Source organism: Haliotis cracherodii, unplaced genomic scaffold, assembly GCF_022045235.1.
Source record: "Haliotis cracherodii isolate W230 unplaced genomic scaffold, xgHalCrac1.p SCAF_17, whole genome shotgun sequence".
Taxonomy (NCBI): domain Eukaryota; kingdom Metazoa; phylum Mollusca; class Gastropoda; order Lepetellida; family Haliotidae; genus Haliotis; species Haliotis cracherodii.
Window position 1 is genome coordinate 13,621,258 of NW_027266272.1, and position 22,561 is coordinate 13,643,818.

General features: G+C 41.9%; 1 protein-coding gene across 1 annotated transcript; it reads right to left on the bottom strand.

Annotated features, from left to right (window-relative positions):
* Window positions 1-2,180: 2,180 nt before the first annotated feature.
* LOC139464417 (solute carrier family 28 member 3-like) lies at window positions 2,181-20,220 on the bottom strand. Its single transcript, XM_071245950.1, has 12 exons — window positions 20,130-20,220; window positions 18,204-18,286; window positions 17,661-18,079; window positions 16,059-16,203; window positions 14,413-14,604; window positions 12,676-12,837; window positions 11,735-11,860; window positions 9,014-9,144; window positions 8,338-8,506; window positions 7,243-7,500; window positions 3,962-4,142; window positions 2,181-3,373 (listed from the first exon to the last, which is right to left on the bottom strand). The coding sequence occupies exons 1-12, from the start codon at window positions 20,146-20,148 to the stop codon at window positions 3,339-3,341; spliced, it is 1,920 nt and encodes a 639-aa protein (XP_071102051.1). The 5' UTR covers window positions 20,149-20,220; the 3' UTR covers window positions 2,181-3,338.
* Window positions 20,221-22,561: the final 2,341 nt, after the last annotated feature.

A 22,561-nucleotide genomic window follows, 5' to 3' on the forward strand; every position in this document is an offset into this window, starting at 1 on the left:
ACCCGGGTTCGATTCCCGCATTGGTGCAATGTGTGAAGCCCATTTCTGGTCTCTCCCGCCGTTATATTGCTGGAATATTGCTAAAGGCGGCGTAAATGTGGGACATAGTTGACAGTTAGAGGCTCCATTACTTTGCTCATATCTGAGAAGATAGCACTATCTTCCTCCTTAAATCTGTATTTAATGTTTTTGGACAGATTTATAGAATAAGGTGCTTTAACAGTTACTACAGGTTACTGGATCTTTCTATATGTCAGAGTTCTGTTGCTTGATGCACTCATGAAATTGTACAACGCATTAAATTTGTCCCTAAACTTTACCATGAAGTCATGTTTCTTGATTGAGTCAACACAGGCCAAATTAAGTCTATTGGCCACACAGTGTGTTTGTACAGAGAAAGGTGAGTATTTAGCCTTGATTTGCTTGCCTGCGCCTGTGTGTTTGCCGATCATTACAGCAGCACATCAGTGGAGAGTGACACACACTTTGTAAAGTCAATGCCTAACTTGTCAAACTCTGCAGCCATACACCTAACTATGGTGTGAGCACATCCATCATCAATAGGCTGATTACACAGAAATGATGTAATAGGTTCTCCACCTTTCACATATCTCACACATATGCTGAGTCGTTTTTCAGTCACATATGCTGATTCCTTTTAACAGTCACATCTGTACTTTCGTCAAGCATAATTGCAAATATAGGGGAAGAATTAATATCATTCACAAGCGTCTTTGTCAAAACATGACAAATTGATTTCTGTACTTCTGTAATAGTTGTCCAGCTCAAGTTTATATATTTTACATCCAATCCATTCATTGTCTGCAACAACAATAATCCATTCACTTGTTCAGATGGGCATTCAGACTTTGCTGTATAATATACAGTGTTAAACAAAATGTTTATCCAGTAATGTTGTCATCACTGGAGCAGATACCCCAACTATCAACATTTACATCTGGGTCATTTAATAAATCTGCTCCCAAATCTCTCTCAATCTTTTATGATGCACGTTTATGTTCAGTACTGTCGTCATGTCTGATAATACTAGAAATATGTGTGTTTTGTGTGCCCAGAGAAGCCCAGACATGTGTAAGCAAAAGTGTAGATTTTGCACCCTGACACGCCGAAAAACACAATCGCATATCACTATCAAACACTGCTGAAATTTAGCCACGGATACTTAGCTTTCCATTCGGCCATAGTTTTCTTTGAAAGTTTATTCCCATCATGTTTTTTCGATGCTTTACGAGAGATGGCAGCAGTAGTAAGCTCGTTCAGTATATCGCTAATAATCACCTCAGATTCGAAACAAAGTCCGATCATTTCTTCAATAAAAGATTTTACTACCTTCGTAGTTGTGTAAGAACCTTTGCCAATGCTTAGGAAGGCCGATATTTTAGTCTGACCGGCTAGGTTTCGTCCATGTGACTGCCGAGACGCCATGTTTGTTTGTAACTAACTTCATCATTGTACGTTATGAATAATTTCATTGGACACTCATTACTAGCGCGACCAATCAACGACAGTGTTACAATAAATTAGGCTGCGTTCGTTAGGCGTGTTCAATGTTGATTGCAAACGATCTGTTATCTTTTTCAGAATGTGAAAACCATTTTGATTTCAATATTACGGGCTGGACAAAATAAGGTCCTGCAGCGACACGCACGTATTTTTATGGATGATTATCATTACACATTCAAAACATACCTAGGGCGTTTCAGTGATTTCCTTAGCGTATTTGATACACTACAATATTTTCCATCAGCGTTTTTGATATATTTTCATGCGTATTTCACGAACCTTATCTGGGTCTCTGTATTCACACAATTAAAGATCTTTGCAATGATGAAGGTATACTGCCCTTTACCGTATTTAAGGAAAAATATAATGTCAATGGTACTTTTCTAGACTATGCAAAATGTTTTAAGAATATTCCTAGATCCATGAGAAAATCTGTTAGCGGTGCAAATACTGTGTTACAGAATATGAGAATTATAATGTGCAGAAAAGTTTGATTACGCCTTCAAAAGGTTGACGAATATTTTATGATATACTCGTGAAAGCTGACACCCAGGTTGCTATAAATGGGAAAACCTGATAAATGTCACTGTACCGTGGAATAATATATTTACTGATTATATAAGATGCACAAAAGACTTAAGTTCCTAGACCTTCAATATAGATTTATTCCTCAAATAGTATACACCAAAAGGGAACTGCAACAGATGGAGAACTAATAACAATGTGTGTACGTTTTAACGGAATGAGCCTGGAAATAGGAAACATCTCTTTGTGTCCTGTGATCATGTGAAGGGATTTTGGAGTGAGTTGTCATTATATGTTAAAACACAATTGGATATATACAGACATTACTGCATATATTAATGCTGGTTACGATTTGATGTATTGTATCATTTTTTGTGCTAAAAGAAAAATCTACAGTTCAAGTATTAAAGCCAGTACACTTCACCTAGATGCATTCTTGAGACTTCTAGGAATACTATAGTTGTGGAAAAATACGTGGCTAGAAAAAAAAGAGTCTTGCAAAATTTGAGTGAAAATGGATTTAACAAAATACAATGTATTTTTTAGATATGAATTACTTCATACCATGACGTTCTGTACAACATTCTTTTGAAATGGGAATTACATTGTATATAACTGATGTATGTTGTATACACTTACTGAAATGAATAAAATATTTTCGGAGATGTTGCTCCTTCCTTTGCGATTGTAAAGAGGTAGGCAGCGGAGTTAAAGAGGGGAAGTGAGAACCTCAAAGATGATCCAAGATCAGGACGACCAACCGTCACATAGCCAATAAACCGGACACCTCTCATAGGAGAGGTAAAACAATTCTAAGTAATGAAATGGGCATGAATGACAAAGGTTTCAGCACGCTGTGGTGTTCAAATGCTTCTGACTCCAGATCAGAAACGCCCCAATTCACTATCATTCGAGAGAATCAACAAGTTTCGAAGAAGACCGAGCTCATTTTGTTTAGTGATTTGAAACCATGGGTTCCCCACTATGAGAGACTAAACAGTCAAAACATCTAACGGCACCTCCGACGAAGAAGGCAAAGTCTGTTCTACCTGCTGGAAAAGTGATGGTTTCGGTTTTCTGATATTCTAAGGAGATCCTAATGGCAGATTACCCCCGAATCGTCAGACCATTAAGGGCCAAAATGGTATTCATGATACGGAAACACACTCATCTATAATCCGTTTATTGCAAACATGGGTGGTGTTCCAAATCTGAAACTAATGATAAAATGTAATATTGAACTGGTCCCCATTGTACCAGCTACAAGACAACCGCACTGTTAAAGTTGTTCACGCTGACTGTAAAGATTCATCGTATAGCAAACCTGAGAGAAACAGAAAAAAAGTTCATTAAACATAAACACGAGTGAGTGAATATGGATTTCTGGATTTTTGCAATATTCCAACCACACCACAGCAGAGTAACGCCATCAATGGCCTTCTCGCTTGTGGGTTGCACCAAAATGTAAACATCGCATACCTGAATCAGTTCGGGCTTTTCTCACACTTGGTGGAATAACTGATATATACTGTATAAATCAGCGTCAAACATAACTAAGTCACTCATTGGTTGGTATGGTTTGTTGTTTAACGTCGCACTCAGCAATATTCCAGCTATATGACGGCGGACTGTAACCAGACAATCCAGTGATTGATATCATGAGCATCGATCCACGCAATTGGGATACGATGACATGCATCAACCAAGTCAGCGAGCCTTACCACCCGATCCCGTTAGTCGCCTCCTACGACAAGCATAGTCGCATTTTACGGCAAGCATGGGTTGCTGAAGACTTGTCTACCCCGCATCTTCACGTTCCGTTTTCACTCATGGGTCTTCAGCAACCCATGCTTGTCATAAGAGGCGACTAACGGGATCGTATCACATATTTCACCCACTTCTACTCGCTCACCTGCGATGCATGCTGTCATAAAACAGGCCATCTGCCCAGTCACGTTCGCCCTCAGTACATATTTGGTGATAGTGGTCCTCCGTTCAGGGCAAAGCGCGATCAACGTTCCCATGGCAACACCAACAGCTCCTATATGGTTGAGTCCACATAAGGCATACGTACCAAGCACCTCAGAACGTTTCTGAAATTAAATGTTGGACAAGACAACCATTACTATATATTCCGTTTTGACCATTAAAATCCCGCATTCTGATCGGCGGTCTTTAACGTGATTTAGTTGATGACATCACCGCAAAAAAGTACTTATTTGGAAGAAAAGATATCTCAAACCTGATCAATAGATAGTAACAAATGCTGATTTTAAGTTGCGAAATGTCACGTAAACGATAACAGTGAGTGGTTTGGATTTTATGCCGCTTGTAGCCATATCCGAGCACTGTCCGACACCAGAAAAAGGGTTCACACTTTGTACCCATGTGAAACGATTCCGGATTTTTGTGACATAATGACAAAACCTTATTTGACACAGTAAGACCTGGCGTCCCTTCATAATGCATTGCAGTAACGACAAGCAGACTACCTTTTAATTCTTAAACTTTCAGCTAACATTACGACGTCATACCAATTTAGAAATACATGTTGCAAGTGTCGCTTCATCTTTTTGGAGTCCTTAATTATGTTTGATAGCTTCTCACTGAAGTATCATGATGAAAGCCTCAGTTTGACAATATGAAAGGAAAATACGCAGATTAATGCCGACGCTGACCGACACCTGAATTCCCACATCCAACCTACTGGTAATATGCACATGCGCCGAACAGATCGGACCTTGTTTAAGGAGCACGCGTGTCTACCCTCTGTATCTACCAAATAGCCACACAGACTTGAACATTGAAATTTGCGTGTGAATTCAAGTAATTGGGATAATGTTGGAACTGTTGAGATACAGGATTGGATGGTTTTCTACTCAACGCGGTCGGACCGAAAGAAGGACATGGACAACCAGCAGTCTTCAGGACTGTGTTTTCCAACTGTTTGGACATGTCGGTGAGTTAATCCAACGATCTGCTGACGTATTTTCATACGCATGTCCGTTTATGAAAAAAAGGAAACGACGTGACAGTGACGAACTTTAGACATTGCACGCAGATCATGCAGCCTCAAGATACTTAGTACTGGTCCAGTTTTGGGTCGACAAAGAGTTTACATGCATTCTGTCTTGCGTTGGAGACATGGGAAGACATGCCGAATCGACTGATGCGCCACAAACCCGTTAAACAACACAATAGACAGTGTAGTCGATGAAACACGTAACACAGCATCTCTTACGAAAACAATCTTCCTCTTTCTTTGTTCAATCATCGATCATTAGTCAGTCCTCGAATAAGTACATGTATGAAGTCTTTCCATATTCAAGCGCTTTGATCATAAATGGAATGAGTAGCTTCCTACAAGCCTGTACTCAGCCTGTAAATCCTTTTTTGTCTCCTTGTCAAGTCTTTAGCTGCAGCCAGTACAGTCATCTCCCGAGACGAATTTAGCAATAATAGAGCAGATTTCTGTCTTTGATTTCAACCTAAGAACTGTGTCACACGTTATGTTTGAAGCACTGGACTTACAAGCATCTAAGGTATCTGTGTAAAACCTTTCACGTGCTCCTGGCATTCACTTGTGTTTAATATTACCAGCTATTCCGAAAAATACCAGATTGTTATCTTTTGATTTATCAAGAGCTTCCTCCAGCTCCCTAAATGTCACGTTCTGATCAACAGGTTTTCACATGTCCATTCCCTCCCTTTTAACTTCCGTTAGACTATCTTCGATATTCCTTAAATCCATCTACAATCAGATAAGGCAGTCATATCAGATTCACTGTTAGGAAGCAATATTCTTGTGCTAATCCGCCCTGCTATTTTTTCGTAGACCCGCGAAGATCCGGTGTAGAATAGGTCTTCAGCAACCCATGTTTGCCATAAAAGGCAACTGACGGGATCGAGTGGTCAGGCTCGCTGACTTGGTCGATGCATGTCATCCGATCCCAATTGCGTGGATCGTTGCTCATGACATCAATCACTGGATTGTCTGACAGACCACCGTCATATAGATGGAATCAATAATTGTGCGGCGTAAGTAAACAACAGACAAACAAACAAACAACAATGTATAGGCATCTGGCCTTGACAACTCCGCCTCTACATCAGCTACATCCTCCTAATGCTGGGACATCAACGGGTTATACAGCTATCATGGTCTTTTAGATATTTTAAAGATTAATAAATCACCGTAAGATGATCGTCTCCCATCTGAATTCTTTTAAAATATTAAAGAACCAGTTGTATTGTACCGTGCTTGATTGTTACAGAAATTATAACGGTCAGTTTCCTTATGCTTGGACTACTGCTATTATTACTAAAGAAAGATGTTGATCGTCTTTTGTAGAATAGTCTATATAGAATGATTTTAAAGGTGCTTCAAAGTTTGTATGCTAGTGTTAAATCTGTTGTAGTCATTGAGCAGGGAATAAAACTATCTATTTTGACTGTTCTACCGGTTCTCAGACAAGGGTGTACACTGAGCCCTTTCATTTTCCCAACATTTATGAAAGAAATGGTTGAATCTATGAACGCCAGTACCAAAAAAAGCACACCTGTTTGCAGATATCTGATATCGGTTACAGACAGACTCGATACACCTGCAGAAACATGTTGACTTTCCCCATGGTTGTTGTATTGAACAGGGCATCGAAATGTATTTACATGACAGCCCTACCTCCTAACCTGACACTGTGATGATCCGGGGTAGAATAGGTCTTCAACAACCCATGTTTTCCGTAGAAGGCGACTATGCTTGTCGTAAAAGGCGACTAACGGGATCGGGTGGTCATACTCGCTGAGTTGGTTGATACATGTCATCGGATCCCAATTGCGTAGACCCGAGAAGATCCGGGCTAGAATAGGTCTTCAGCAACCCATACTTGCCGTAGAAGGCGACTATGCTTGTCGTGAAAGGCGACTTACGGGATCGGGTGGTCAGTCTCGCTGACTTGGTTGATGCATGTCATCGATCCCAATTGCGTGGATCGATGTTCATGATGTAATTCACTTGATTGTCTGGTCCAGACTCGATTATTTACAGACCGCCGTCATGTAGCTGGAATATTGCTGAGTGCGGCGTAAAACAACAAACTAAACCAAACCAAAACCCAATTGCGTAGATCGATTCTCATGATGTCAGTCACTGGATTGTTTGCTCGTTAAACAACAAACAAACAAACTACTAACCTCAAGAATTCCACCGACCAATGTTACATTTGTTGCGTCCAATATAACGTTGCCATCTTGCCAGTGCCAGGTGCCATTGTGAACAAGCTGGTAGTGCTCGAGATCCTTTCTGTTAAGGACCAGCCTGCCAAACTCCATAAATCCAACAAAAGAATTGGCGAAGATTTTGATGCCCATCAGTTCCCCTATCTTGAAGAGGTCAACCTTGGGGAATCCCATAATATAGGCCAGGGGATAGAACATATAGGAACAGAGGAGCTGCGGAGGAGAGAAGAGGGACAACTTTCAGCACATGGAAAACATGAATGAGCGTGACACCTTCAATTCGTATTGTGTAACAATCTCTGGATGGTTTATTCTCAATTATTTAAACTGATCAAAATGACCGAGCTTGCATACGAGCAACGTTTCAGAGTCGAATGACCTCCATTCGAATACTATTTGGCTGTTGAGCACAGACACAGAGTCAGAGTCGAACCCAAGCGACACATGCTCCATAGAATAGGAAAAACTACCCTTAGCTTATGTTGTCTTTGGCTTTATCAGGAAATGATATCTATGATCCAATTTGGTTAGCTTATGCCACATAACGAATATAAAGACATTAAAAAAATACACACATACTGATTCATTTTGTTTTTTAACGCATGATATATGGACATGCATTGTATATGAACTATCCTCAGGTAATAGATTATGGCGTATCATATGTTTGTGCCATGCCTAAGGGTCGTCTAAGGTCGTCGAGTTGCGTCCCTTGGACACGCCAGAAACCTAAGAGTGTGGGTTCGAATCCCGGTTCGCCCCGATTATGTTTCTAGGTTTGTCAGCACCATACCCGTGCTCTTGGGTTTCACCGAAGTGGTAAACGTCTGAGACCTGCATCACTTCGGGCTTTGCTCCAGCATTAAGCTGACACGCCGCGATATAACTGGAATACTGTTAAAAGCGGTGTTAAACCCAACTCACTCTCCATGCCTAAGGTGTACAATAATAGGTGTTTGAAATGTATGGCTAGGCGAGACGCCTCAGCGTTTCGCCAGTTTATGTCAATACACTACGTCAACCTCTACAAAAGCCTGACAATAGACATACCGAAAACGTCACGCCAGTCACTCCAACCCTGAGACCAAACCATTGAAATGCGGTGTCTATACATTCAATAGCAGCGATGAAGACGATCTGGTTGACAACGACTGTGGACGCCAGTGTGATGCCGTCAACCGCGCCGATGGATATCGCTTCTAGTACGCTCTGAAATTTGCTGGAAGATTAATAATAAGTTCTTATGAACCCCGTTTAGAGACACAGATATTAGACAGAGGCTTGCTTTTGTTACAGTTTTCAGGTTTCACTCATCGTATGTTTGATCCAGCGGACAATAGGGTTCCAAAGGCCTGACATCCATTACATGTGATGATACCCCCAATACACAATAAACAATTTACTAAGATTTCTGTGCGTGTTTATGGTGAAACACATGTGTTCCTTATGTGAGATTACAATTTGTTACGTCTGACATTTCCGAAGTATATTTGGGTACTTTGATTATTGTGAACTTGATGACATTATGTATTATGTGAAAACCGAAGATATCAACTTTGTCAGGTCACACGATGAGATAATTATGTTGGTTGGCAAATAAAAAAAAACTTTCTCTATTTTTTTACAACAAATCGTGTGCCTGCATGAACATTAGCGCCAGTGTAATGGTCAGTTTAATTGTGGGCGGTACCATGTCGAGTGTAATGCATTACGTATTGCAACTCACGCCATTCTTATATTGTAAGCATCCTCTGGTTGGACCCTTGTCCTTCTTGTCTCCGGCATGGTCAGTTTGGCCATGGCGAGGGCGGCGGGGGCAGACATCACAGACGCTGTGAGAAGGTGGTTGGCCGGTGCCTGCAAGAGAATACTTATGACAGGAAACATCACACAGAAACCCCATTTAAGTGTGAGTGAGTGGGTTTATTTTACGCCAGAAATAGACTTCACATGAATCAAACCTGGGTCTTCAGTGTGATGAGCGAACGCTTTTCCCACTATGCTACATGGTGTCAGCCAAAGTGTGATCAGCAGGCCATGGAATCGATACCAGACGTTTGGATCAGCTAACCAACGACATGCACGTGGTCGACATCGTCCCACAACACAGAAATAAGACACGTTTCATCTGATTGCAACGAGACGTCATCACTGCGTGACTGCCACCACACTCAGAAATGACCTGCGGAAAGTGGCAATGACGTTTCTACTTAGACAGTGCATAATCATCCCCTTGAGGCTGGTCTCCGGTCATGGAGAGCATGATTTTGCATCCCACTAACCCGATATCTTAGGCAGGCACTTTTGAATTGGGCTGAAGATGACGTCAATTAGACAGACCAGGACTGGGCTCCAGAGCCTTTCACTGATGAATCGAAATACTGGCTAGATCAATCATGATTTGGGGTGGTGTCAGACCTCCTTGTCCTACAGCAGGGCACGGTGCTAGGTGTGCGCCACAGGGATGACATTCTGGATGTGAACACCATCTGCTGGTGACATCGGACCATCCTCATGGACGATAAATATAATGACCTATCATGCCAGGGTCGTTGATGCCTACTTAGTGCAGATTACCATTGTCTGCATGGAGTGGCCAGCCCGGTCACTAGACCTCAACCCTTTCGAAGACATGTGGAACGAACTCCATATCTCCTGTCTCGGCGTCATGTACTTCCAGCTAATCAACAGGAACACGGCAATGCTCTAATTAAGAGAGGAACAAACTTCCCTTGGCAACCATGATGAATGGATCCAGAGACTTATTGGGAGCATGAGACATGGTGCCAGGGTATTATCGCATCACGTACATCACATACGCGCTTCTGGGAATTTGTTTTCACTGTTACACTGGTTTGGTCAGATACTCTCATTTTGACGGGTGATCTGACTGATTATTGGTCATATGGTGTGTTATGGCATTGTGTGGAAAATGACGGAATTTTGTTAACATTTATTCACGCAATATTGCCTTTGGCTATTTCAACAGATGCGCACAATTTGACGTATTACCTTTTATAGTTATGAACACACAATGCCATTTAGAAAGTGGTCAAGTGTAACAAATGTTATATTTAAGATAACACTTTGTGTGCTGGCGATTAGGTGCCTCACTCTGGCGGTGTGGCGGTACGTGAATCTTTACTTCTCTCAGAAAGTGTTATCAACATTTGTTACATTTGACCACTTTCTTAATGGTATTGTGTGTTCATAGCTTTCGGCCATGGTAGCCGTGCCAATTTACACCTGTCAGAGGGGTACACAAAGTATGTGATCTAGACTACCAGTTGTCAAACTTTCGTTTTGTGGAAGCCTCGGTGGCTGAGTGGGATAGATCGCTGACTTTGTGTGCTGGCGATTAGGTGCCTCATTCTGGCAGTGTGGGTTCGAATCCCGGACGGGACTCAAACCAAAAAATAACGAGAATCTGTACTTTACTCAGAAAGTGTTATCCCAAACATAACATGTGTTATCCTTTAAAGTTTTTATCCTCAGCAAATTGTAGTAGCATATAGTTAATACATACATGTACAACATGTCTGGGACTTAACTAACAGCAAATATACAACAATATTACTGACTGTATTGTCCTGTTATTGATTTAGATTACTTCAGTATTGTTACAATAACATATCCTCAAACAGAGCTGTAATGCTGGTTTGAAGAATGTAATTTGTTTACTGTGATAAAAGTCGTTTCAATATTTCAATATTTTTTACTCCAACAAAACATTAAGGCAGCAGCATACACGCAGAAACGTTAACGTTTTAAGCGGTGTTATTATATTCTGAGATTCCCATGACAGCGAATTTAGTTTCGCTCACGTCTGACATAAATGAGAAACTGAAAGTTAATGTTACTGTAAAACAAAATTCAGTATTGTGCTGTACTCACGTTACCTCTTATCAATACACCCTGAACATTGCCAGAAATATCGACCAGATGGGGTGTCAGACAAGATGAGGGTAGACAAGTTGATGGAGAGTCAGACTAGATGGGGTGTCAGACAAGATGGGGGTAGACAAGTTGATGGAGAGTCAGACTAGATGGGGTGTCAGACAAGATGGGGGTAGACAAGTTGATGGAGAGTCAGACTAGATGGTGTGTCAGACAAGATGGGGGTAGACCAGACGGGTAGATAGAGTATATGTTTACCTTCAACGGTTCTGTTGCACACATGCTACCTCTAGTCAAGGAGTTTAATGCACACAGGAAATTGCCAGAACTATTGACTAGATGGGGTGTCAGACTAGATTGGGTAGATTAGATGGGGGATCATATTAGATGGGGTAGACTAGATTGGGAGGGGGCTGCTGGATGGGGAGGATGGTGACTAGATATGGGTAGATCCACCGACAAAGAACGGCACTATCTGCATTATGAAGCCGCTATCTAGCCGCTAATTATGTGTATATTGATGAAGAGACAATGATAAGATATTACTTACTCCAAAGTTCACAAGCATTCCAAAAACACTTCCAGAAATACTGGCGAATGTTGCCACCATGATGGCATGCATCTCGGATGCAGTCAGTAGTGGCAGGAAGGGTTTAATAGCCATTGGAGCCTCGGACTGAAGTGGGAACATCCGAAGAATCAGGCAATACATCACAGCTTGGTAAACAAATACAATTCTGATTATTACATTTAACATTTGATGTTCACTTAGTTTCATTGTCATATGAGTATACCTACAAAGAGGGCCAATCTGCATGAGCATGAGTGACGTCGATATACAAAGGGCGGTTGAAAAGATCTGGGTCCAGCTATGATTGCCTGAGTTGATGGAGTTGGTTGCTGATTATTTTCAACATAAAATCCCAATGGTCCATACACTTCTGACAATGACACCATATCTGCCTGCATATTTTCATTTGGAGATATTGGTCATCCTCATACCAATTTTGTCCATTTTCATAAACAGGGAATACCAAGTCACTTTGATGTCTTCAGAAATAATGCATCCTCTTATTATGATTTGGTTGGTTGGTTGGTTGGTTGTTTAACGCCGCACTCAGCAATATTCCAGCTATATGACGGCGGTCTGTAAATAATCGAGTCTGGACCCGACAATCCAGTGATTGACATCATGAGCATCGATCCACGCAATTGGGATCGATGATATTATCAACCACGTCAGCGAGCCTGACCACCCGTTCCCATTAGTCGCCCTTTACGACAAGCATAATCACCTTTTACGGCAAGCATGGGTTGCTGAAGACCTATTCTACCCCGGAATCTTCACGGGTCCCTCTTATCATGAAAACTGATATGAGAGTACTATACATCCTTTGTAGTTAGGCTCAGAACGTGCCACGCTGTACAAGAAAGGTTAGGCTTGAGACAATGGAGAAGATTCTAGTCACAGTAAGCATTTCGTGTACTCACAGGTCCAAGAAACATGTTGAAGGCAGCGTTCACAGATTCAATAGCGCTCGTACCCATACAGAAATAGAGAAACTTCCCGAAGTTCTTGACAATAGCTTGGAGCACCCCATAGTGGTAGAGCATGTTGACTGTGGAACTCATGAAAATAATCAGTGGCATTGTCTGAAATGATAAAACAAATCACATCTGAAACGATGTCACCATTACAATTCTTCTTTGATGGTACACAAGAACATTTACCATCAGTGTTTGGCATGATTCAAAGATCAAATATAAATAAAATAAGTGTCAGCTAAAGTTGGTTTGTTGCTTAACGCCGCACTCAGCAATATTCCAGCTATATGACGGCGGTCTGTAAATAATCGAGTCTGGACCAGACAATCCAGTGATTGGCATCATGAGCATCGATCCACGCAATTGGGATCGATGACATCATCAACCAAGTCAGCGAGCCTGACCACCCGATCCCGTTAGTCGCCTTTAACGACAAGCATAGTCGCCTTTTACGGCAAGCATGGGTTGCTGAAGACCTAGTCAACTAAAAGAATTGTTCATTTACTACAAAAGTTGTCAATGGTTTACCCAGTTTTCTGTCAGGATTCACGTTATTTGAACTTTGAAATGATCATTCGATTTGTGCTTCGTCGTATGAAGATGTCTTTCTATGTATAAAATATTCAGATTGTTTCATACAATCCTGTCTTGCCATTATGACGAGTGCGGTTATCGACAACCATATGATCACAACACCATATACCCACCTTAGGCACGCCAGAAACCTATGATTGTGGGTTCGAATCCCGGTTCGCCCCGATTATGTTTCTAGGTTTCACATTAAGCTGACACGCCGCGATATAACTGAAATACTGTTAAAAGCGGCGTTAAACCCAATTCACTCACTCACTCACCATATACCCACCACATCTACATGTAGTGATGCTGACTGCTTTTGTCAGCTACAAGATCAAAAAAGAAACCATATACCGGACACCTCGAGGGGCATGTATCTACAGGAGTGAGTGAGTTGGGTTAACGCTGCTTTTAACAGTATTCCAGTTATATCACGGCGTGTCAGCTTAATGTGGGAGGAAAGCCCGAAGTGATGCAGGCCTCAGACGTTTATCACTTCGGTGAAACCCACGAGCACGGGTATGGTGCTAACAAACCTAGAAACATAATCGGGGCGAACCGGGATTCGAACCCACAATCATAGGGAAGCAACTCTGTCAGCGAATCACGGTGCCTAAGACGACTGGGCCACCCGTACCCCCGTATCTACAGGACGTTATGCTGATGGCTATTGTCTACATGGTCATCACGAAGGATTATATCGGCCACCTCCAGGTACAGACATATACAGTAGGTGTTCCGGACAGCTATTGTTTTCCACATGATCATAAAGATACTACATACCAGCCACATCGGCATTCATGTATTCAAAGGGAGGGATGGTTGGTTGGTTGGTTTGTTGTTTAACGCCGCACTCAGCAATATTCCAGCTATATGACGGCGGTCTCCAAATAATCGAGTCTGGACCAGACAATCCAGTGATTTATATCATGAACATCGATCCACGCAATTGGGATAGATGACATGCATCAACCAAGTCAGCGAGCCTGACCACCCGATCCCGTTAGTCGCCTTTTACGACAAGCATAGTCGCCTTTTACGGCAAGTATTGGTTGCTGAAGGGAGGGGTGGGGACGGCTAATGTCAACTACAAAAGGACAAACGCACCACAAATACAAACTGGTGATCTCTGAAGCTGTCCCCAAACACAAATTGGGAGCCTTTGTCTGTGTGCCTCATGTACTCTTCGAGTCTCGCCCCCAGCCAGTTGAAAACACTGTATCCAAATCTGGACCTGAGGATGAACAGCGCAAACAGGAACTGTGTGGTAATCCCCCAAAACACTGCATGCCAGTTGACCTGCAGGAAATGAGTGATTTCTCAATACAGATTTTAAGTGGTTTCCGCATTTAGTGTATGTTAACTGACAATCCGTAATTGAATTTGTTAGTGAATGAGTTTTCGGTATCATTGCTGGATAAATATAACATGAAATTCAAACATCAAGACAACTGAATCAAAAGTATTCATGCATAGCTTCATAACTGACAGCCAGTCGATACTTGATGGGTGTTGAGTGTGTGAGTCTAAAGCTATATTTCGGGTGTTGAGTGTGTGAGTCTAAAGCTATATTTCAGTTATGTCACAGGGTTTCGGCTTAATGTTATCACTTTGGTGAAACCCATGATCACTATCACAGGTTTGGTGCTGAAAGACCGAGAATAATGATCATATGCATTGCGGATGCGAGATTGGAGCCACGATCTTAGGATTCTGACATGCCAAGGGCAACTCTGGACATAGAATTGTGATGCATTAGAAACTAGGCCAACCCTGCACTAGGTTTATTAAAAGTTTGTTTGTTGTTTAACACCGCACTCAGCAATATTTCAGCGGTCTGTAAATAATCGAATCTGGACAAGATAATCCAATGATTGACATCATGAGCATCGATCTACGCAATTGGGATACGATGACATGTATCAACCAAGTCAGCTAGCCTGACCATCCGATTCCGTTAGTCGCCTCTTAAGACAAGCATGGTCGCCTTTTACGGCAAGCATGAGTTGCTGAAGACCTATTATAACCCGATTTATTAAATGATGTAATTGACATAATTGTAATGAATAAACCTATTACCAGATCTCTCTTGAAGATTCTTAGTTCCTATCCCGAATATTTCTGTGATCGCCGTCATACAGCTGGACTATTGATCAGTGCGCCGTTAAACACATCTTCCCAAGGCAAGAGAGTTAACTGACTTTAAATGTCCAGTTTCCACCCTTGCCGTACCAGGCTGGAATTACTGGGCTGGATCGTAGCGCCACCAGTGGCTATTACCAGTTATGTCCCTTTTAAGCCTGTCCTAGCTATGGACCAATCAGATTCCACCTCTCGTATCACTTGCGTTTACTTCACACAAAATGGATGCGCCCAGTCAAAACGATCTGATCGATAATCAAGATCTATATTGTGATAAAACGGGTGTTACATCGCGAAATGCATCAAATCACGTAAGCACCTTGATTAAAAGTTTGAAAAGATTTGGAAAATATCTGCTGACAAGGAGTTGGCAATGCACATGCTTTGCAAATCCTGCAATCGACCGAAATCTGCACGACAGTTTACGAACCGGATTTCGATTTCGGTGCGCGAATTTGATTGGACTATGCATAGACTCGTTAGTCCAGCCAAAATGTAACTCCATAATACCAGTCCATTTCGGCAAGGGTGGAAACTGGACTTTTATAGTCAGTTAACTCTCTTGCCTCGGGAAGATGCGTTAAACAAGTAACAAAACAAAGAAATATTACCAGGTCTGGGCGTTTGGAGAAAATGTAACCAATAGTTATGAAGAAGACCAGTCCTGCGAGGGAGATGAAGTTCTCTGGACTTGTTTGTAGAATGGTTAGACACAGGTAAGTGATAATCAACGCAAGTATGGACAGGTAGAGGAACCTGAAACAGCAGCAGAAAATGGTATCAGGAACGGTTTTAACAGATGTAATACAGCTTCTTATCACATTACAATATAATAATTAAACATCATATGCCAGAACACATACAATGATTGAACCATCACAATCACTTGTGAACTGTTTCGGCAATTTCAGACAATATTAGTGAGAGTTTGGTTTGGTTGATATTTAACGCCGCACTCAGCAATATTCCAGCAACATGACGGCAGTTTGTAAATAATCGAGTCTGAACAGTTGGTCCAGTTTGTTTGTTGTTTAATGCCGCACTCAGGAACATTCAAGTTATGTGACAGTGGTCTGCAAATAATAGTCTGGACCAGACAATCAGGTGATTGAATTGAAATGCATCAACCAAGTCACCGAGCCTGACAACCTCATCCCGATATTCGCCTCTTATGGCAAGCATGGGTTGCTTGAGACCAATTCTAACCCGGAATCTTCAAGGGACAGTGTGTGAAGGAGTGAGCATGCTGGTATTACAACATTCCATAAAGTCACTGACTCCTGAAAATATGTTAAGGACAACCCGATTCTTTCATATTACCAGTGGGTGAGTGAGTATGGTTTTACACCGCTTTTAGCACTATTCCAGCAATATCACGGCGGGGGACACCAGAAATGGGCTCCACACATTGTACCTATGTCGGGAATCGAACCCGGGTCTTCGGCGTGAGGAGCGAACGGTTTAACCACTAGGCTACCCCACCGCCCCCCATATTACCATAGGTAATCATTTTACTATGGCATATTACCATAGGCAATCTGCCATAGTAATATGAAAGAATCGGATGGTCCATATATTTTGAGTAGTATAAAAAAAATATAAATGGACCATCCGATTCTTTTATATTACCAGGGGCGGTCGGGTAGCCTAGTGGTTAAAGCGTTGGCTCGTCACGCCGAAGACCCGGGTTCGATTCCCGACATGGGTACAATGTGTGAAGCCCATTTCTGGTGTCCCCCGCCGTGATATTGCTGGAATATTGCTAAAAGCGGCGTAAAACCATACTCACTCAATTTTATATTACCATAGGTAATCTGCCATAGTAATATGAAAGAATCGGATAGTCTATATATTTTGAGTAGTATAGAAAAATAATATATGGACTATCCGATCCTTTCATATTACGATGGCAAATTCCTTTTTAGAAGTATATAAAGGCGACTATGCTTGCCGTAAAAGGCGACTAACGGGATTGAGTGATCAGGCTCGCTGACTTGGTTGATGCATGTCATCGATCCCAATTGCGTGGATCGATGTTCATGATGTCAATCACTGGATTGTCTGGTCCAGACTCGATTATTTTACAGACCGCCGTCATATAGCTGGAATATTGCTGAGTGCGGCGTTAAACAACAAACAAACAAAAACAAAACAATAGTAGTATATAGAACAAAAATGAATAATATCCATCTCAAAGACGGTATAAATCTCACCATCTGATTCCCTTCCGAACCACGGGCCTTCTCAGCGTCTGGCATCTGCAAACACCTCCAATCTTTTTGAAGATTTTCTCACTGAAGTTGCTGTACCCAATAATAAACAGAACAAAACACGTCCCCCAGACAAGCCTGATTGAGCCTTCATCTCCAAATGCGTAGTCCATGCAGAACCCAAGGTACACAAGATAGACTATTAATATAACTGACCCTACAACGCGACCGATAATCGTTTTGTGTTGACTCAATTTGTGTAAGATTGCTGCTCTCGTTTTAGCCACGCTTCCTCCACATTTCAAGTAGAACTCTCGAAACTCCTCCTCATCTTCTCTCTCTTCTTCTCTTTCCTCCTCCTCGACCGACAGGTCATCCAAATGTGTCAGAAGTCCATTTTCCTCGAAGTCTGCTTTGTCCACCTTTATCATTTGCAAATGGAGAAATGGATTTATTTTTTTGATATTATAATACACGTTTTTCACTTTTGAGTGCGGCGTTAAACAACTAACAAACACACAAACATAGAAACATCAGTCTACTCACATCTGACTTGCCAGTCTCTACAAGAGCAAAGGCCCCGGTGTCGAGTAGTCCCTTCTCAGCTGACATCTTTATTATAGCGGACCCTGTGACAAGAAAACCCATTTCACAATCCCAAAGAAGAACAACATATCCCTATTTACCTCGTAGAAGTGTTCAAGCTTCTGATGGTTGGTTAGCTGGTTTGGTTGCTTTGTTGTTTAACGCCGCACTCAGCAATATTCCAGCTATATGACGGCGGTCGGTAAATAATCGAGTCTGGACCAGACAATCCAACCAAGTCAGCGAGCCTGACCACCCGATCCCGTTAGTCGCATTTACGACAAGCATAGTCGCCTTTTACGGCAAGTATGTTTTGCTGAAGACCGATCCCGTTAGTCGCCTTTTACAACAAGCATAGTCGCCTTTTACGGCAAGTATGGGTTGCTGAAGACCTAGTCAACTAAAAGAATTGTTCATTTACTACAAAAGTTGTCAATGGTTTACCCAGTTTTCTGTCAAGATTCACGTAATTTGAACTTTGAAATGATCATTCGATTTGTGCTTCGACGTATGAAGTCTTTCTTTGTATAGAATATTCAGATGGTTTCATACAATCCTGTCTTGCCATTATGACGAGAGTGGTTATCGACAACCATATGGTCATCACAATACCATATACCCACCACATCTACATGTAGTGATGCTGACTGCTTTTGTCAGCTACAAGATCAAAAAAGAAACCATATACCGGACACCTCGAGGGGCATGTATCTACAGGAGTGAGTGAGTTGGGTTAACGCTGCTTTTAACAGTATTCCAGTTACATCACGGCGTGTCAGTTAAATGTGGGAGGAAAGCCCGATGTGATGCAGGCCTCAGACGTTTATCACTTCGGTGAAACCCACGAGCACGGGTATGGTGCTGACAAACCTAGAAACATAATCGGGGCGAACCGGGATTCGAACCCACAATCAAAGGTTTTTGCGGGCCCAAGGGACGCAACTCTGTCAGCGAATCACGGTGCCTAAGACGACAATAAACGTTTTCTGGCGTGTCCACGGATCGCAGCTCTGCTCATGTGTCAGTACATTTCTATAGATAATGATGCTATGTATATTTGTATAACGCGAATATGTTATTGTGCAACCCGTGAAGATTCCGGACTAGAATAGGTCTTCAGAAATCCATGCTTGCCGTAAAAGGCGACTAACGGGATCGGGTGGTCAGGCTCGCTGACTTGCTTGATGCATGCCATCGTGTCCCAATTGCGTGGATCGATGCCCATGATGCCAATCACTGGAATGTCTGGTCCAGACTCGATTACTTACAGACCGCCGTCATATAACTGGAATATTGCTGAATTCGGCGTTAAACAACAAACAAACAAACAATAGTATTGTGCAATCCAGTGATTGACATCATGAGCATTGATCCATGCAATTGGGATCGATGACGTGCATCAACCAAGCCTGACCACCCGATCACGTTAGTCGCCTCTTATGGGATAAGTAAACACAGACTAGAGATAGCCATTGGTGACATCCGACATTGCGACATAAAGGACATTCTTTGTTGTGAATTAGTCTATGCATAGTTGGGGCTGATCGATATTCGTGACAGACAAAATGTACATATGTATGTTATCTAGTGAGTGAGTAAGTGAGTTGGGTTTAACGCCGCTTTTAAGAGTATTCCAGTTATATCACGGCGTGTCAGCTTAATGTGGGAGGAAAGCCCCAAGTGATGCAGGTCTCAGACGTTTACCACTTCGGTGAAACCAACGAGCACGGGTATGGTGCTGACAAACCTAGAAACATCGGGGCGAACCGGGATTCGAACCCACAATCATAGGTCTCTAGCGTGCCCAAGGGACGCAACTCTGCACAGCGAATTGCGGTGCCTTAGACGACTGGGCCAGCCGTGCCCGATGTATGTTATCTAACTTACCTGTAGTTGTAGGAGCCATAGGTGTTTCTCAGCAGTCACACACGTCCGACGTGTGTGGATCAGCTTGAAGGAAACTGATGCGAGTCGGCCCCATGGCCCCTGGTGGTTGGTGAAAACAAAAGTCATTTTACAGTTTGTATTTATACATATCTTGTATAAAATGACATCTAATTTGTTTTACAAATGCATTTAGTGGGATTGTTGACAGTTGACGTTGTTTCCAGGGTTTGACAGTATTCTGTATTCCGATTTATGCACGTATCTAATATGAATAATTCAAAAACCGCCTGGGTTATTTTGTGGCTCATAAATAAAACTGACATTAAATATTCTGTTATATATTATTATCTCGCTTACGGTAGAATAAAACAATTTCTCTGATTTTTTAATGTTTTGAATTTATTTTTTCAATCATCGTTTAAACTAGAATGTGGCATATTAAGCAATTTCACTTATTTTCATCTGAATAAGTGGGCGTTCGTTGATTCGGACTGAAGGTTTGTGATACGATTTCTTGTGTAATAATTATAGGCCAGTTATATTGCGCTATACTCCCACAACACACAGGGGAATGCTCAAGTACACCATTAGTACACCGGTCAGTGGATCAGTGTGCATTCGATTTCGTTCTCAACTCCCTTTGGAGTATACAGCCCAAGGTACTTGAGAGGCGCTAGAATGTTAACAGTCATTTCTGTTTTAACTACACACGAGTGAAAGGCATGTTGTTTAAAACAAGCAAAACAATTCAATAATAGAGTTAACTTATTATAATGATTTATCATCCACAGTGAGACTTACAGAAAAGTATAACCCCGTTCTATCCGTCTACCGCTATTTGCCACAGTGTAGATTACAGAGGTTCGGGACTGCAATTGATCAGTAAACTACGGTTACAACGAACTGAAAGGGGCCACTAATTGTAATTCGTTATAACCGTAGCTCATTATAAGCGCATTTATATAGCAAATGTCCGGGACCAAAATAACAGTACGTTATATCCGTTAGTTTGTTATAAACGTAGTTCAGTATAAGCACATATATATAGCAAATGCCCGGGACCAAAATAATAGTACGTTATATCCGTCAGTTTGTTATAAACGTACTTTACTGTACATGTATTAACGATGACACCCTTGAAAGTTCAAGACGAGGGTGAGGGTTGAGATAATCGTCAAAGAAGATCCATAATCAATTCGCTGTACAGAGCTGTGTCTCTTAGGCATGACCTAATCCGATGGCTGTAGATTCGAATCCCATATTTGCCCTGATTACAGTTAAAACTCATAAAAGTTAAAGAATTAAAAGGCGTACCAGTCATTGATGTTCTGTAATTAACAGTCCTGAGTGTTTCTTTGTTTGTTGATTAACGCACTCAGCAGTGCCCCAACCAAACTAACAATTAGTCTCTGAAATCTTATATTACACAATATCCTTCTTGATTCAAAAAATTTATAAAAAAAAATCCCTATGCTGATTTCAGAATAGAGCTAGCTTGAGCTGGCTAGACTTGATTTTGTATGCATTTCTAGATTATTATTTTTTCATAAAATAAATATATTCCACGGTCATGGTGCAGGACTATGCCCCAACCATATGAAGGTAGCACAGGTTGTCAAGTCACCTAAGACGCTGTGTCCCTTGGGTACGCCACAAACCTATGATTGTTGGTTCAAATCCCGGTTCGCCCTGATTATGTTACTAGGTTTGTCCGTACCTTCCACGTGATTGTGAGTTTCACCAAAACCAACGTTTGAGACCTGCACCATTTAGAGCTTTCCTCCCACATTAAGCGGACACGGTGTGATATAACTGGAATACTTATCAAAGCGGCGTTAAACCCAACTCACTCACACAACTTTATGACGGCGGTATCTGTCCATACAATACAGCGACTGACATGAGTCTCTATCCTGCAATTAGGATACAACAATATTCAATTGGCCGCGTTACCGAGCCTATCCACCCGATCCATTTGGTATCTTCTTATGACAAGCATAAGTTGCTGCGAACCTGTATGTATCCGCAATATTGAGGTGCTGAGTTAGATAACATACATGGGGCACGGGTGGCCAAGTCGTCTAAGGCGCCGCAATTCGCTGTGCAGAGTTGCGTCCCTTGGGCACGCCAGAAACCTATGGTTGTGGATTCGAATCCCGGTTCGCCCCGATGTTTCTAGGTTTGTCAGCACCATACCCGTGCTCGTGGGTTTCACCGAAGTGGTAAACGTCTGAGTCCTGCATCACTTGGGGCTTTCCTTCCACATCAAGTTGACACGCCGTGATATAACTGGAATACTGTTAAAAGCGGCGTTAAACCCAACTCACTCACTCACTAGATAACATACATATGTACATTTTGTCTGTCACGAATATCGATCAGCCCCAACTATGCATAGACTAATCCAATGTCGGGTGTCATCAATGGCTATT